Source organism: Phyllopteryx taeniolatus, chromosome 1 (assembly GCF_024500385.1).
Source record: "Phyllopteryx taeniolatus isolate TA_2022b chromosome 1, UOR_Ptae_1.2, whole genome shotgun sequence".
NCBI classification, from domain to species: domain Eukaryota; kingdom Metazoa; phylum Chordata; class Actinopteri; order Syngnathiformes; family Syngnathidae; genus Phyllopteryx; species Phyllopteryx taeniolatus.
Window position 1 is genome coordinate 43,690,267 of NC_084502.1, and position 17,657 is coordinate 43,707,923.

Consider the following 17,657-nt stretch of genomic DNA (forward strand, 5'->3'; position numbering starts at 1 on the left):
CACAAGCATTGCCTGCAACCACAAGCTGAGACAATTAAAGGTTCAGCTCAGAATATTAAAAAAATATATATCTGTTTAAAAAGTTTCTTCATCAAATTCAGTATGACAAGAATAAAGGCTCCTTTGAGGTGACATTAATATGTGACAAGACAAGAAAAACAATGCCGAACATTTACCGGCACAGAATTGAGAATATGCTACCGAGTAAGATTTGAACGTATTCGACGAGCCACTGATGAGATTGGGCTATTGTGCTGATTTACGGACAGCACAACGACGGATCCTCGTGCACTTAAGGCAGAGTGCAGCAGGGATATGTCATCAATCAGTAAGAAGGAGGCTGAGCTGAAAGAAAAGCTCACCAAATAGTCCACTGACATCCAGGAGCTTCCTTTACAAAATCATTTTGTAATGCTGCTGTAGGAGATGTTCTACCTCGCTTCGCCAGTGGGTGTAAGGATGTTTATGTGGGCGTGATGCAGTGAAAGTTGAGTTTGGTTTACCCATTTTGGCATCCAAACAGAAGGAGGGTAAGGAGAAGCCACGTCATGCAGGCTGACATCCTGTTCATTTTCTCTGCTGCTGAAACCATGCACACACACAAAAACAACAACAAATGAAACCGCACCACGAAATTCAACATTACATCAAACCTTGGAAGAACAGCTTGTAACGCCAGGTGAGACTCAGCAACTCACACAAATAAGCTCTTTGCCCCTCCAAGGAATCACTTTCATAATCAAACATCTGCTCAATGAGGCTGCAACTCTTTTACATCTTGGCGGACATCATGCACCAACGGGGGAGCTGATTTGGCCGCAAAATGGCCCTGTTGTGCGGCTCAGTAACTGTGCACAGAATTCGCTCCAGGGCCACCCCGCACTCTCCACACTTGCAAACATCACCGTTTCCCATTCTCTTCGTCAGGCAGCGACCTCATCAAAACCCTGAAACCCTTTCCGCAGCTTTAATTGTTAGAAGACACAAAGAAAACACCTGATTGCTGCTGCTCCATCCTTCACAGCTGTTTTGGCCGCTCAGACGCTTTCCCTGAGGGATGAGGATTTTCTGCACGGGTCCAATCACCTATAATCCCCGGTCTGGTTGCTGGTCTCCCCTTCACTCTCTCTCCGCTCCGTCCTCTCGGTGGTTGTCTGACGTTGTTGGAGTATTATGTCTCCATCTCTCCCGCATGCTCACCGGCTGCTGCTGCTGCTGCTGCTGCACCGCGTCTCCTCGCGCATCACCTCCAGAGGTGCTGCCGCAGCTGCACTCAGGCATGTTCTTCCCCGAGACCACCGGAGTGACTCCACGCCGTCGGTGTCGCTCGCTATAACGCCGACTGGTGGAGAGGAACTAGAAGTGCAGCAATGGAGGATCAATTGATTAGAAATGCACGGTGGCCGACTGGTTAGAGCATCAGCCTCACAGTTCTGAGGTGCGGGGTTCAATCCCCGTCCCCGCCTGTGTGGAGTTTGCATGTTCTCCCCGTGCCTGCGTGGGTTTTCTCCGGGCACTCCGGTTTCCTCCCACATCCCAAAAACATGCATGAATTGGAGACTCTAAATTGCCCGTAGGCATGACTGTGAGTGCGAATGGTTGTTAGTTTCTATGTGCCCTGCGATTGGCTGGCAACCAGTTCAGGGTGTACCCCGCCTCCTGCCCGATGACAGCTGGGATAGGCTCCAGCACGCCCGCGACCCTAGTGAGGAGAAGCGGCTCAGAAAATGGATGGATGGATGGATGCTTCTGCACGTTATTAGGGACGGACGCAAAGGATGGGGGCACAAAAATTCAAAAGCCTGAAACGCGATTCATATGCAGTTAGAGCACGAGGATTGGCATGTTCATCTAAAACGAAACTACATTGGTTGATTTCAATATTTTACATGGGTTGAATGAGCTCCAAAAAAAAAAGAATTCCTAATAATGGCTATACCCAATTTTAGCCTTGATACGTGTGGGTACATCATGTACCGTTAAGGTCATAAAATTACTTCACTACAAACTGACAACTTGTTCATACGGGATACCTTAGGTAGAACTCAAGAGAGCCATCAATCATCAGACGTGCTTTACAATTTTGAACTTTCTTAATGTTGCCATTTAATTGGAAGAAATGGAATGATAATAAAGAATTAAACATTCTGTGGAAAATAGTTAATTAACGTGTATTCCATTGAGTGCTATGGAGGGGTTAATTTTGCTCTCCCCTATTAAAAGTAATTGTTAAGAGTAGGCTATTTTCTGCATGGTCGGTGACGGAGTCTAAAGGTCTTTAAAAAGTCCAATCACCACCCCAAGCTGAATATCTCCAAGTAAACTCATCCTGACGGTTGCCATGAGAGGGTACCCGAGTTCCATGGCTCATTAAATACATTTGTCAATTTGTCCTGCATACTTGTTCCAGTGTTGCAGACGTCATGATGTCTGCGTGCAACACTCTAATAAAACAGTAAGAGCTGTCCAAAACCTAATTACACTGTAGTTAAAAAAAAAACAAAAAACTATAGTATATCCAAATTGACATGTGGACACTGGACTATAGATGTTTAAATGATCCTGACAATCCTCCAAAATTCATGTGTTTAAACTCTTTTTCAGGAATGCCGTTGACGGAAATAAGAAGTTGTACGCCATCTACGACACAAGCAGGTAAGCAGGTTTTCATACCACAAACCGCACACACCTGTCCCCTCTCCCAACCCACCCTGTGGCTGACCAACGGAATTCCCCACTTCCCACCCGAAATAATCGATGGTATCGACTAGACTAGAGCCAAGATAACGAATCAACCCAAGGCAACAAACATTTGCCATTCTATCACAAGCATCGATTGAGTAATTGATTAATGCAGCCAGACCGCCCCCTAGCCCGGATTGTGTTCGAGTCCTGCCATTTTTGAGAGGAAATAAAGGGGAGGGGGTTGCTGCAGATGGTGTTAGGAACGCTGTAAAAAGTGTGCCAACCCATTGTAATTCGGGGGGGAAAAAAGAAAAAGAAAAAAAGGGAACTTGAAATTTCTGCATGTAGAAGTAGAAGACAGGCGGAATAAAAATGAATCTCAATTAAAATGTGATGATTTCTCCTAAAAACAAACAAAACAAATGGTTCATCAACCAAATGACACAATCAAAATAAAGGAAAAGTCAGGAAATATGTACATTGTTTTAAAAAGATAGTTTGGATGGGATGTAAAAAAAAAACATAGCAGAGAAAATGTTATATTAGGAAATAACTGATGTGGGACTTGTGGGTAACGTGCTTAAATAGCTGCAACGCCCCTGTTTGGTACTCGTGGTGAACATTTCTTCCAGCGTGCAAGTATTGGGCTCCGTCGCTCATGGGAACGAGACGAGTGCCTTCACCGCCGCCAGCATCATCATCAGCATCATCATCATCAGCGGCGGCGGTGGCTGAAGCTTTCTCGTCCAGCCTCTCTTCAATATGCGCTCCTGCACAATCAGACCAGAGAACCAGTGTTGGACGGGGAAGCGATGTTAGCCCATATTTTCCATCTGAGCTGTTGACTCAAAGCGCCCCCCCCCCCCCCCCATCCTTTCTCCCAACCGACTTTTCTCATGGCTAATCAGTGGATTTGACTGAGATTTGAAAGACTGTTGATCGAGGAGGCTCTTGTTTTATTTTTTTCCGCCGCTGCTTCTGCTGTCGTATGCGCGTGTAAAACATGTGGACTTTGCACAAGGCTCGCCAATTGCGCGTCTTGTCCGCACTGGTGGTCGGGTCCATAGTGTGTTGCGCCAAAAGGTGAGCGCCCGCGCTGTGTAGCCAAGACGCTGTTGCATTGGTGCACTAGTCACGGTGGTGATCTTTTTTTTGTCGTTTCAGTGTCAACGAGCCAGGCAACATGTCATTCGTGAAGGAGACGGTGGATAAACTCCTGAAAGGGTACGACATTCGACTGAGGCCAGACTTTGGAGGTATTCACCAATCATTCATCCGCTCGAGCAGCTTGATTTTTGTATTTTTTAATTTTTTGACTTCACAATTCATTGTGTTGTGGTCAAGTGTAGAGGAGTAGGCCCACATGCATAATAACAGGCTGTTTAACCTCTTCCAGGGGCCCCAGTAGCAGTCGGGATGAGCATAGACGTGGCCAGCATAGACATGGTTTCTGAAGTCAACATGGTGAGTGGATTTACATCACAAATCCTACTCGCTTGTGTTGACATAAAACAATGCTTTCTGCACAAATTCGTTGGCATAATACAATTATAAATGTAGCCGCCGGTAGACGGGTGCCGATGTAAATCAAGGTTTCCCTTTCAGCCCATTATGCTGTGTGACGTGTAGCAGATAGGATGTTTTTCTTGGCACTGAACATTTGAATGTCTGCACTTGCAGTACATCGTATCTACACGCCCAAGGAACAAAGAGGTTCAAATTTAAGGCCCGTGGGCCAAATCCTGCTATAATGCAATTGCTGGGGATGGAGATTTTTATCCCTTGGAAGTCTGGACATGGGCTATATGGTTAGTCACTGTTGTGGTACCCTTATAGGTGATCTTTTGGAACAGTGACAACCACTTGCGTTTTATAGCTTGGGAACGGTCCCTCTTGTCCTGAAAAAGATACTGTACAAACAGCATGAAGTCCAACAGGTATCCTGATGGTGTAAATTTGTTTTGATTTCCAGAAAAAAAAAAAAAATAATAATAATATATATATATATATACATATATTGCAAAATATTTCCAGATTGGAGCATTTAAATCTCATTAACATTAGCAGTCAGCACCTAGCAGAACCTATAGCTCACACTTGGTGCTGCTTGTTAACCTCTTGAGCCAGAGTTAACAGTGTACAGGAGCATCCTTTCCGGAGGCCCACTCAGCTGACAGCTATTAGAGAAATGCAACTGGCTGCACTAATAAGGTGATGCTGCTTTTCTGGGTTGAGAAGCGCAACGTACTTTTCTTCTTCTTTAACAATTGAGGCTGCTCCTGAAACATTTGCCGACAATGACCTAAATTGCATCAGAAATGTGATTGCACCGTCTCGCACGGTCTCGCCCCGTCAACTGAGTTTGCAGACTCCTTGTGTGAATTGTAAGACTTAATAAAGTATATTTGGTTCAGGTCCAGGCTTAGAAAATCACATGATACAATCACCAATATCAGCACCGACACATTAAGGGCCGTTGCGTGTGTAAAGTAGATGGAACCATGTTGGCTTCTGTCCAGCTTCTGGGCCCATGTCCTGCGATAATGATTTGGTCACTAAAGCTCATCAGGCCACTGCAGCTTTATTATGTGCTGGACTGCAGGGGGATGTATGCGTGGGTGGGCTCTGATCAATACTAATGACTTGATGATTACTTCACCAGGTGATTGCTGGCTTGGACCTTTCAACCAGTCACTCCCATAGCAACCTCTGCGTCCAGCGAGATTACATTTTTCTGCCACTGATTTCTTCTGATAAATGGCATTTCTGGGATTTATGAGCGGATTAGACTCAGTTGATATCTCACTATACCTCAATGGGGTCCAAAGCCAACGTTACCCTATCACTTATGATTTATGAGCATTTGTCCAGGAAATACCTGGACGACTGTTCAGCCAAGCGAGACGTGATTGTTTTGCTCAGTTTAGTAGTATAATAATGCCATTTAACCTCATTGTTACTATCGAAGTTACAGCAGTACAATGATTTATTATAATAGTTCCCTTTGAATTACATGCAGCGGCACGGTGGATGACTGTTTAGAGCGTCAGTCTCACAGTTCTGAGGACCGGGGTTCAATCCTGCCTGTGTGGAGTTTGCATGTTCTCCCCGTGCCTGCGTGGGTTTCTCCGGGCACTCCGGTTTCCTCCCACATCCCAAAAACATGCATGGTAGGTTAATTGACAACTCTAAATTGCCCGTAGGTGTGAATGTGAGTGCGAATGGTTGTTTGTTTGTATGTGCCCTGCGATTGGCTGGCAACCGGTTCAGGGTGCACCCCGCCACCTGCCCGATGATAGCTGGGATAGGCTCCAGCACACCCGCGAGGGGAAGCGGCTCAGAAAATGGATGGATGGATGGATTACATACTTGCTGCAATGTTACCAAATTGCTGTCATTTTCAGCACATTCTCTCTTAACCAACCGAAAAATCACAGACTTGCTGTAAATTGGGTGAGGGTTCATCAGGGCGGCATGGTGAAAGACTGGTTAGCACATCTGCCTCACAGTTCTCAGGACTAGGGTTCAAATCCCGGCCCCCCTGTGTGGAGTTTGCATGTTCTCCCCGTGCCTGCGTGGGTTTTCTCCAGGTACATCCCAAAAGCATGCGTGGTAGGTTGATTGAAGACTCTAAATTGCCCGTAAGTGTGGATGTGAGTGTGAATGGTTGTTAGTTTATATGTGCCCTGCAATTGGCTGGCAACCAGGTCAGGGTGTACCCCTCCTCTCGCCCGAATATAGCTGGAATAGTCTCCAGCACGTCCGTGACCCTAGTGGGTATAAGCGGTACAGAAAATGGATGGATGGGTTCTTCAGACAGAAATAAATAATGACTGTGACACTGTCATGCTTTATCCAGCCAGTAGAAGAGTCACAGCTCTCAGGGATTTCCCTGGAGTACAGCCTTTCAAAATGGTCACTTTCCTGAGTTCCTTCTGTACAATTCATCCATCCATCCATCCATCCATCCATTTTTTTCCGCTTATCCGAGGTCGGGTCGCAGGGGCAGTAGCTATATCAGGGAAGCCCAGACCTCCCTCTCCCCAGCCACTTCCTCTAGCTCTTCCGAGGGGATCACGAGGCGTTCCCAGGCCAGCCGAGAGACATAGTCTCTCCAGTGTGTCCTCTGTCGTACCCCGGGGTCAGATGCCCGAGCCACTTCATCTGGCTCCTCTCAATGCGGAGGAGCAGCGGCTCTACTCTGAGCCCCTCCTGGATGACTGAGCTTCTCACCCTATCTCTAATGGAGAGCCCGGAGACTCTGTGGCGGAAACTAATTTTGGCCGCTTGTATCCGGGATCTTGTTCTTTCGGTCACGACCCACAGCTCGTGACCATAGGTGAGGGTAGGAACGTAGATTGACCGGTAAATTGTGAGCTTCTGTCATGAACGGAACAAAGGACAGAACCCCAAATTCACGACACCAATTCAAATGGATAGTTTCAAAAAGAGAGGTTTGACAAACGGGCAGAGGTCGGTACACAGGCAGGCAATCCAAAAAGGTGTGAGGCAAAAAGGCAAGGTCAATAATCAGAACGGGTTCTAGTCTTACTATGAGTCGGTGATGTGGAAACAAGGAATGCTGGAACGAGACAACAAGGTACAACGAACTGGCGACCACAGAGAATGAGACACGAGGCTAAATGCATGGGGTAATTAGGGTAAACGAGGCACAGGTGGAGAAGATGCTCTCAGTAGCAGGTGTGTACGAGACAGGGGGAAGACAACAACCATAACACACACCCATGACAGCTTCGTCTTTCGGCTTAGCTCCTTCTTTACCACAATGGACCGATACAAAGTCTTCATCACTGCAGACGCTGCACCGATCCGCCTGTTGATCTCCTGTTCCATTATTCCTTCACTCGTGAACAAAACCCCAAGATACTTGAACTCTTCCACTTGGGGCAGGATCTCATCCCCGACCCGGAGAGAGAACTCCACCCTTGACGGACTGAGGACCATGGTCTTTGGAGGTGCTGATTCTCATCCGAGCCGCTTCACACTCGGCTGCGAACCGCTCCAGTGAGAGTTGGAGATCACGGCTTGTTCAAGTCAACAGAACCACATCATCTGCAAAAAGCAAAGATGCAATACTGAGTCCACCAAACCGGACCCCCTTTACGCCTCGGCTACGCCTTGAAATTCTGTCCATAGAATCGGTGACAAAGGGCAGCCTTGGCAGAGGTCAACCCTCACCGGAAAAGAGTCCGACTTAGAGTCCGGCAATGTGGACCAAACTCTGACACTGGTCAAACGGGGACCGAACAGCCCGTAGCAGGGGGTTCGGCACCCCATACTCCCGAAGCACCCCCGACAGGACTCCCCGACGGACACGGTCGAACGCCTTCTCCAAGTCCACAAAACACATGTAGACGGGTTGGGAGAACTCCCATGCACCCTCGAGGACCCTGTCAAGGGTGTAGAGCTGGTCCGCTGTTCCACGGCCAGGATAAAAACCACACTGCTCCTCCTGAATCTGAGACTCGACTTCCCGACGGACCCTCCTCTCCAGCACCCCTGAATAGACCTTACCAGGAAGGCTTGAGGAGTGTGATCCCCCTGTAGTGTGGAACACACCCTCTGCTTCCTCATGGGAAGGCATGTCGGTGGAATTGAAGTCTTCGAAGTATTCTCCCCACCGACTCACAATGTCCCGAGTCGAGGTCAGCAGTGCCTCATCCTCACTATACACAGTGTTGATGGTGCACTGCTTCCCCCTCCTGAGACGCCGGATGGTGGACCAGAATTTCCTCGAACCCATCTGGAAATGGTTCTCCATGGCCTCACCAAACTTCTCCCATGTCCGAGTTTTTGACTTAGCGACCACCAAAGCTCCATTCTGCTTGGCCAGCGGTACCCATCAGCTGCCTCAGGAGTCCCACAGGCCAAAAAGGCTCAATAGGACTCCTGTACAACTCTGTGCAATTCCAGCCACTAAATCAATTTCACCAACCAAACAAAGTAAACCATGGGCACTATTTGCAAACTGGGTCTGAAAGTTCCAGAATTTGCAAAATATGTACTGCTTGCTCTCAAAAAAAAAGAAAAGAAAATCAGGCCTCTTTTCGCTCCCAAATGCTATAATAATGGCATTTGAATATAAAACATTTCAGCAGAAACAATCGCAAAAGTCAAATGATATAGTTAGTGGCGATGCAGATTAACTGATGGTTTGGAATTGAATTTGAGTCATTAGGTTGCTCTCACAGGTATGCAAATGTAGAAAAATTTGGAGAAGTAAAAAAAAAAAAAATAGCCGTTGCAAGAAACAAAATGGTTATACAGTAGTATCTTGTGGATGAACAAATAAAAAAGTGTCGACAAAATGTGCTTGAAGAAGGATATTGCTTTTCATCACTTCGACTATTTTAAGAATTCATTATTAGTCCCTTGATTTCTCCAGTACACCTCCATCATCTAGCTGTATCAAATAGGCTGCCTTTACAAAGGTAGTAATGCTCAGTTTTCATTGGCATCATTGGAGAGGCATAAATATATTGTGGCTGTAGTTTGCAACGGTGTAGACCTGAACGCCATCATAATGAGAGCTGTGTCTAATATTTTGACCATCTTGTTTAGCTACAGTACCACACCGCAGTTCCACACTATTGCAAACTACACTTACGACAAAAAACCCAGAGACACAAAAATAAATACCTCTTTGACAAACGAAGAGCAAACACACGTACCTGCAACATTAGGTACGGCTGCGCAGTTTGCAGTACAGTATATCTCAACTTGGGTCTTCTATGTGGAGTTTGTGTTTTCTCCCTGTGTTTGTGTGGGTTGTCTCCAGGTACTCTGGCTTCCTCCCGCAGTGCAAAAACTTCGAGTGTACGCTGAGAATACTGCAGAGCAGGGGATCATTGATTGGCACTTTTACAGAGGGATTAATTTAACAATATGGTAATTATTACAGTATGGTTGGAATTTGCACTAGGAAAGTCAAAATAATAGTTGCAGTTCTCAGCGTGAGGCAGCTTTTGAAACAGATGTTTTGGATCTCATTGGGTATTCCAAAAGAAGTGTGCTCCCAGTGAGTATATATTCTCTAGACATTTCCCTTATTTGCAATCCTGCCCTATGTTGATTAAATGAACTGCAGTTTGAATCAAGTCTGGCAGCAAATCAAGAGTGGAAGAAATATAGGAGAAGAGAGAGAGAGAGAGAGAGAGAGAGAGAGAGAGAGAGAGAGAGAGAGAGGGAGAGCTGTGAGATGTAAATATTTATTGAAACAGAAAACAGCACAGTGACAGCATCTGGCACAGCAGGTTTGCCCGGCGTCGCTTTCCTACTGCCCCCTGTGCCTTTACAAGGGCGCAAGGGCTTCAACCAGCAGATGCTAAGGGGCCTAGATGAGACCCACTAATTACCTCAGAAATTTGTATGGGGTGTGTTGGGGGCATATGGGGACAAGATCAGAACCAGGCAAAATAGATTAGAGGAAACTGCTGTGGCAGTGATTACTGAAAGCAAATGGAAATACGTCCAGAAAATGATCTGTCACTGTTTTTAATATTACTATACTTATGTGTATGCATTATCAAGGACCTGCAACATGTTATAGTGAGTGCAGTTTTGTTCAGTATGTTGAGGAAAGTGGACCCTCAAAGACAGACCGGTGGAAAGTAAGGCCACATCTGGCTAGACCACGGTCTCTGTCTGGGCCCTGTAGTGTTTATAGTTATGTTTAATTAAAAATAAAACCAAAAGTAAAAAATATGCAGGAGTTTATTTTGAAAGTGGTGCTTTTATTTTGATGGTGACGCGGGTAGACAGTACAAGCGACCAAGAACTACGACTTGTGTCTGCAATATGACAAAATAGCAACATTTTCACTATATTTAGCAAAGACTCGACCAAATCACTTGCCAGCTTACAAAAAATATTTTCAGTGATCAAACACTTTATTTCAGACCCGTTTTCCCCCAAGGAACGTCTAAGAAAGCTGTCCCTCTCCGAACGCGTGTGCATCTATCTATCTATCTATCTATCTATCTATCTATCTATCTATCTATCTATCTATCTATCTATCTATCTATCTATCTATCTATCTATCTATCTATCTATCTATCTATCTATCTATCTATCTATCTATCTATCTATCTATCTATCTATCTATCTATCTATCTATCTATCTATCTCATTAATTTCCAACCTTTATGGAGCAAAGGCACATTTTTTACAATTGGAAAATCTCACGGCACACCATCCATCCATCCATTTTCTGAGCCGCTCATGGCACACTAATGTGCCACGGCACACTGGTTGGGAATTGTTGATCTATATGATTTGGGAGGTCTGACTAGGAACAGCTAATATGTTGGTTGGTGCTAAAAATATCAGCACACTAAAAATGTAGAAAAAAAATTATGCTTATTGCAAGCATACATTTTGTTAATGTTCAAATAGTGATTAAATGTATATGACAGCTTATAATTTTGTTTAAAATTTGTATTTCCTAATTATAACAACAGTATTTATCATATATACACAACTGGCAGCAAATTAAAACAAGACAATTTCAGGCTATATGAAGACATTAAATTAATATGGAACACAGTTGAAGGGGCCCTTGACAACCGTGTCAGTTTTTCACATGGCCCCTTTGGAAAATATATTGCCCACCCCTACGCTAAGGTAACACAAAACGCTGATGGACGTCCGATTTGTTTGGATTTCAAATCCTGTATAACCTTATTTCAAAGGATGTATTATAGAAATTCATCATTTCCTGAGTCAAACTGATGCCATTAAAATGTTTAATTAACCTAATTAACTGAATGGGCAATGTTCTAACAAATGAATACCCTTAATGGTCAATTAAAACAAAAACTATTTAAAAAAAAAAAACATCTTGCTTGACGACATGTATGGTGACGCTTGAGTCTAACTGCTTTGGAATGTGAATCCGTGTGCTTCATGTCTTTTTGGATGTACAGTGCAATTTATTAGATCACCTGTCATAAAGAGACCATCCAGCATTATGGGGTGCTTTAAAGCGGTCTCTTTTAATTCAAGAGAGTTTACGAGGTTAACCATTTTGACATGGAATGAGGAATTTGAAACAGAATTCACCTTTTGTACCCTTTTGTACCCAAATTTTAGCCGACTCACTGGCAAGTCTGAAATTAATAAAGATAACATTTGAAGAACAGGAAAACACCGTTTTTTTTCTGAAGGGACTTGACGCACGATGGCATTTCAACCCAAGTTTTTGTACATCAACTATATGGTTGACTTCCTAATTCTATGACTACAGGGGAATTCAAAGTTTCACTGTATTTATCTAAACTCGTAACCTCCACCAAGGGGTTTTAGTGTCCTGTCAGAATGATTTTTCATTCACTTTCATCTGTGGTTGCTGTCATAACACTTACTGTACACACTGTAACTGACAGACAGGAGTCTGTGTTGTGCAGAGGTGAACAGCCAGGTTTTGCTGGAGCAAGTGTTATCAAAGCCTCTGATCCCATCACATGCAGCTCCTGTTTCAGGAGAAATTAATTCACAGACCCTCACGTGGGCAACCGGTCAGCACTGAGTTACACTAACAGGCTGAACAAGCGAGTCATCCCACGGCTGCATGTGGGCGAAAGAGAGATATTCATCATGAACACTGAAAAGATTTCTTTACCCAAATGTTCACAGTGCCAGTTTTTTTTCTTTTTTCCCTCTTAAGTTTGTTGTTTTTCTTGCACCCTGACCTTTTATTTTTAACTTATTTTTGGTGTGTCTGGCTTTTATGGCATCAGCCTCACTTGGCTACAACAAATAAGTCTCACAATCCCCAAGATAACTACTGTATGCCCACGAGTGTAGAACCTAACTGTGTCACCATCATTATCCTATATAGGTCTCAGACATCTTTTCTCTACAATGTGGCTTAATATACTCGCATGTCTTTAACCCCCACCATCAAACTTCCAGACTGACGGAATGTCCGTAATTGACCTAAAGAGGCTTCCTGCTGTTGGATAAAGTGATTTTTGCAAATATTTCGAATAAGCAAAAGCTCCTGGTTCATCTCATCATACTGAAAGCCTCATGATCTCTCAGCAGAAGTGAGCATCACATAGAGTAGGTACTATGAATATACAGTATGTGATGTTCCACTGGTGGTTTCACTCATTTGTTCTGGAACGTATTCCAGCTGACTTTGAGCGAGAGGCGGGTTACACCCTGAACTCGTCGGCAGCCAATCGCAGGGCACATATAAACAAACAACCATTCGCACACATATTCACACCTAAGGGCAATTTAGAGTCGTCAATCAACCTACCGACTGGCCGACTGGTTAGCACGTCTGCCTCACAGTTCTGATGACCCGGGTTCAAATGGCGCCTTGGTTGTGTGGAGTTTGCATGTTCTCCCCATGCCTGCGTGGGTTTTCTCCGGGCACTCCGCTTTCCTCCCACATACCAAAAACATGCATTGTAGGTTGATTGAAGACTCTAAATTGCACGTAGGTGTGAATGTGAGTGCGAATGGTTGTTTGTTTCTATGTGCCCTGCGATTGGCTGGCAACCAGTTCAGGGTGTACCCCGCCTCTTGCCCGAACATAACTGGGATAGGCTCCAGCATGCCCGTGACCCTAGTGAGGATAAGCAGTATGGAAAATGGATGAATGGATGGGTAGTCTCCTTTTCCCCATAACCAAAATGCTGTATGCCCAGCAATTCTATCCAAAAATACAGACAATAAGTGCTGTCATGTAAATGAAGAGATGTAATAAGATATGTAAGAAAATAGGCGGCACGGTGGGGGACTGGTTAGAGCGTCTGCCTCACAGTTCTGAGGACCGGGGTCCAATCCCCGGCCCCGCCTGTGTGGAGTTTGCATGTTCTCCCCGTGCCTGCGTGGGTTTTCTCCGGGCACTCCGGTTTCCTCCCACATCCCAAAAACATGCATGATAGGTTAATGGAAGACTCTAAATTGCCCGTAGGTGTGAATGTGAGTGCGAATGGTTGTTTGTTTCTATGTGCCCTGCGATTGGCTGGCAACCAGTTCAGGGTGTACCCCGCCTCCTGCCCGAAGATAGCTGGGATAGGCTCCAGCACTCCCGCGACCCTTGTGAGGAGAAGCGGCTCAGAGACTGGATGGATGGATGTACGAAAATAAAGTTTCACTTTCTCCCTTAAAAGTTAAAATAACCTACCTTTACACGTTGATGTCGTTTATTGATGCAGTGCCGCCTGAGGGATTGAAGGTCACAGGCATTCAATGTTGGTTTTCGGCCTTGCCGCTTACATGCAGTGATTTCTCCAGATTCTCTGAACCTTTATGATGATATTATGGACCGTAGATGATGAAATCCCTAAATTCCTTGCAATTGTACGTTGAGGAACATTGTCCTTAAACTGTTCGACTATTTTCTCACGCACTTGTTCACAAAGAGGTGAACCCCGCCCCATCTTTGCTTGTGAATGACTGAGCAATTCAGGGAAGCTCCTTTTATACCCAAATCATGGCACCCACCTGTTCCCAATTAGCCTGTTCACCTGTGGGATGTTCCAAACAGGTGTTTGATGAGCATTCCTCAACTTTCTCAGTCTTTTTTGCCACCTGTCCCAGCTTTTTTGGAACATGTTGCAGCCATAAAATTGTAAATTAATGATTATTTGCTAAAAACAATCAAGTTTATCAGTTTGAAAATGAAATATCTTGTCTTTGTAGTTTATTCAATTAAATATAGGTTGAACATGATTTGCAAATGATTGTATTCTGTTATTATTTATGTTTAACACAACGTCCCAAATTCATTAGAATTGGGGTTGTAGAAGTAAAGGGCTAATTCAATCAACCCCCCCACCTTTTTTTCTTTTTTCTTTTTGTTATACTTTCAGTAAGGGTTATTTTTACCCTTCTATAGCAGAATAGGAAACCACTCAGGGATTCCCCCGCACTGTGTTGCTATACTGCCTCAGGGACATCCCAAGGGCATAGGCTGAAATTACATTAAAGTGACTCAAATTGCTTACGTGAACAAGGGTTCATATAGAGTACATAGTGGTTACATATCATATCGTTTTTCCCTCCTGCAAAGAAAATCGGAAGTTAAGGTACAGAAAAAACAGCAGAGCTGTGCTGTGGCCATTTTTTTACTTTTTTTTTTTTTTTTTTACAGGTCTCTTCGATATGTGTCAGACGTAATGGTTTTTTATACTGTAAATGCATTTTCTTCTGTCATAGAATAATGTGAACTGGCATAGTGGAAGTACACTGTATCCCGTGGGACAAACTTTACATCGGAGTTGCCCCTCCTTGCTGCTTGTTGTATGCAACCAATTCTGCCAGTTGTTTTAAAAAGTCAGGTCTTTGCAAGCAATATTTTGCTGTCATTCCAAAGCATTTTGTGTTGAGGGGTAGAGCATATTTCAGGGCTCGAGACTGCGACCATTTTTCATCTTGTGCGATTAAAAATTTCATCTTGTCACATTTGTGCGAGTGCATGTTTTAATAGTTGAAAGTCACCTTTTTTCCACTACAATTACCCTCTTTCTCTCTCTCTCTCTCTCTCTCTCTCTCTCTCTCTCTTAGAGAGAGCTAGCGCTGTGACACTATGCCGATCATCATTATGAGCCTTTGTTTTTTAATTTTTTTTTAATGTTTTTATTTAATTGACCTTTTTTTCTGCTACTGCTTGTTGCTTGCTGCTTGCTACTTCTTGTATGCAGTAACATCCATCCATCCATTTTCTTCATCGCTTATCCTCACTAGGGTCACGGGCGTGCTGGAGCCTGTCCTAGCTATCTTCTGGGCAAGAGGCGGGATACACCCTGAACTGGTCGCCAGCCAATCGCAGGGCACATATAGACAAACAAGCATTCACACTCACATTCACACCTACGGGCAATTTAGAGACTTCACTCAACCTACCACGCATGTTTTTGTGATGTGGGAGGAAGCCGGAGTGCCCGGAGAAAACCCACCCAAGTACGGGGAGAACATGCAAACTCCACACACGCGGGGCCGGGATTTGAACCCCGGTCCCCAGAATTGTGAGGCAGATGTGCTAACCAGTCGTTCACCGTGCCAGCTCACAGTAACATATCTTGGAAATATCATATCTCGAGTCACTGTCAATCAAAACTATGGTATGCCATGGTCATGCTGTCCCTATCATGACGTAGAAGTAAGAACGCTAGCATTCCGAAGGAAAAGATTAAATTAAATATGGGTCACTTCACAGCCAAAACTCTGCTTATCTGAATCCTCTCAAATGAATGTGATTATCCAGGCGGCTTAATTGAATAATTGAGGCTCATCATCTGCACCGGTCACTGTTATTATCTCTACAGAATTAATGCCACAAATCCAGCCTCTATACAAGAAAATCAGAGCCCAACCTACTGGGCAGGTTGTGGAGAGCTGACCCAGTCTTCATCACAAATTCATTTTGATTGTAACCATGCAATATTGATGACAGCCATGTGTTTGTACACTGTACATGGTTGAATTCAATTATTTATGTCTAGGCATTTTTGTGCTTGCTGGACTGGCCACATGCTGTCACTCGAGAGGGAGTTGGTAATGTGAACCCAATGTTTGATCCTTCTCAGGAGAAAGAGGGAAAAGAGGAATGTGGGGTGTCATTTGATGTGATTGATGAATGCTAAAGTTATGGTCATAATGAAGGAGACATGGAATACAAATTAACAGCACAAATTAATAAGATTGGGTTACAAAAAAAATTGTGAGTTGTCTATTATTTTTTTAACTGATTATGGACAATTTTGCATCGAGGATTCTGAAAATAATATCCATTTCTCTTGTTCAGGTCAGGTTTTTATGGCATGTTGTTAACAGTTGTTAATAATCAAATAGCGTACTAAAACCTGTGCTTACTATAAATGGAATAGTCAACATTGATAAAAGTAAATACCGGTACATTGAATGTTACATCATCATTATTCTAAATTCATAACATGAATCTCTGTTATTTTGAAGCTCTAAAGCAAAAATATCTCTACATGTAAACGAAAATGTGGTGCTCGCTCAATGGTAGCAATGCCAACGAGGAGCCCCTGTTTGGCAACCAACAAGTGGTGACCGCGATTGCATCATTGGACGCCAAGCTGACCCAAATTAAAACGGATATTTTGCAAAACTGCGAGGCGAAATGGCTGCATTAAGGGCCGAAAACAATATAGCCATATCTGCTCTGAGACGGGAGCTAGAACAACACAAGAAGCAACTTAAAGATATGGCAGACTCGGGCACAAATACAAACCCAATTTTAATGAAGTTGAGACATTGTGTTAAATATAAAATAAAAACAGAATACAATGATTTGCAAATCATGTTCAACCTATATTTAAAAGAATACACAACAAAGACAAGATATTTAATATTCAAACTGATAAACTTTATTGTTTTTAACAAATAATCGTGAACTTAGAATTTTATGGCTGCAACACGTTTCAAAAAAGCTGGGACAGGTGGCAAAAAAGACTGAAAGTTCAGGAATGCTCATCAAACACCTGTTTGCAACATCCCACAGGTGAACAGGCTAATTGGGAACAGGTGGGTGCCATGAGTGGGTATAAAAGGAGCTTCCCTGAATTGCTCAGTCATTCACAAGCAAAGATGGGGCGAGGATCACCTCTTTGTGAACAAATCCGTGAGAAAATAGAAAAAAGGACAATGTTCCTCAACGCACAATTGCAAGGAATTTAGGGATTTCATCATCTACGGTCCATAATATCATCAAAAGTTTCAGAGAATCTGGAGAAATCACTGCATGTAAGCGGCAAGGCCGAAAACCAAGATTGAATGCCGGTGACCTTCGATCCCTCAGGCGGCACCGCATCAAAAACCGACATCAATGTGTTAAGGATATCACCACATGGGCTCAGAAAAGGTGATGTAACACAATGGTAAGCAAGACCCTGTCCGGGCTTTTTTAGAACGTGTTGCAGCCATAAAATTCTAAGTTAATGATTATTTGCTAAAAACAATTAAGTTTA

General features: G+C 43.9%; 2 protein-coding genes across 8 annotated transcripts in view; one reads left to right on the forward strand and one right to left on the reverse strand.

Annotated features, from left to right (window-relative positions):
• LOC133489125 (gamma-aminobutyric acid receptor subunit alpha-5-like) overlaps nucleotides 1–2,019 on the reverse strand; it is a 36,950-nt gene extending 34,931 nt beyond the window's left edge. Inside the window, exons 1-2 of one of the 3 annotated variants that reach the window (XM_061797915.1) lie at nucleotides 997–2,019; nucleotides 504–579 (exon numbers count right to left, since the gene is read on the reverse strand). In XM_061797915.1, coding sequence (XP_061653899.1) covers nucleotides 504–579; nucleotides 997–1,015 — 95 coding nt within the window. In that variant the 5' untranslated portion in view covers nucleotides 1,016–2,019. Of the gene's footprint in view, nucleotides 1–503 lie in introns of all 3 variants that reach the window. The other 2 variants (XM_061797906.1, XM_061797897.1) reach the window with 2 other exon arrangements.
• Nucleotides 1–17,657, forward strand: part of LOC133489092 (gamma-aminobutyric acid receptor subunit beta-3-like) — a 70,688-nt gene that overhangs the window by 23,604 nt on the left and 29,427 nt on the right. For 2 of the 5 annotated variants that reach the window (XM_061797818.1, XM_061797826.1), the window contains exons 2-4: nucleotides 2,605–2,655; nucleotides 3,850–3,941; nucleotides 4,082–4,149. In XM_061797818.1, coding sequence (XP_061653802.1) covers nucleotides 2,605–2,655; nucleotides 3,850–3,941; nucleotides 4,082–4,149 — 211 coding nt within the window. Of the gene's footprint in view, nucleotides 1–2,604; nucleotides 2,656–3,131; nucleotides 3,769–3,849; nucleotides 3,942–4,081; nucleotides 4,150–17,657 lie in introns of those variants that run through there. The other 3 variants (XM_061797835.1, XM_061797845.1, XM_061797853.1) reach the window with 3 other exon arrangements.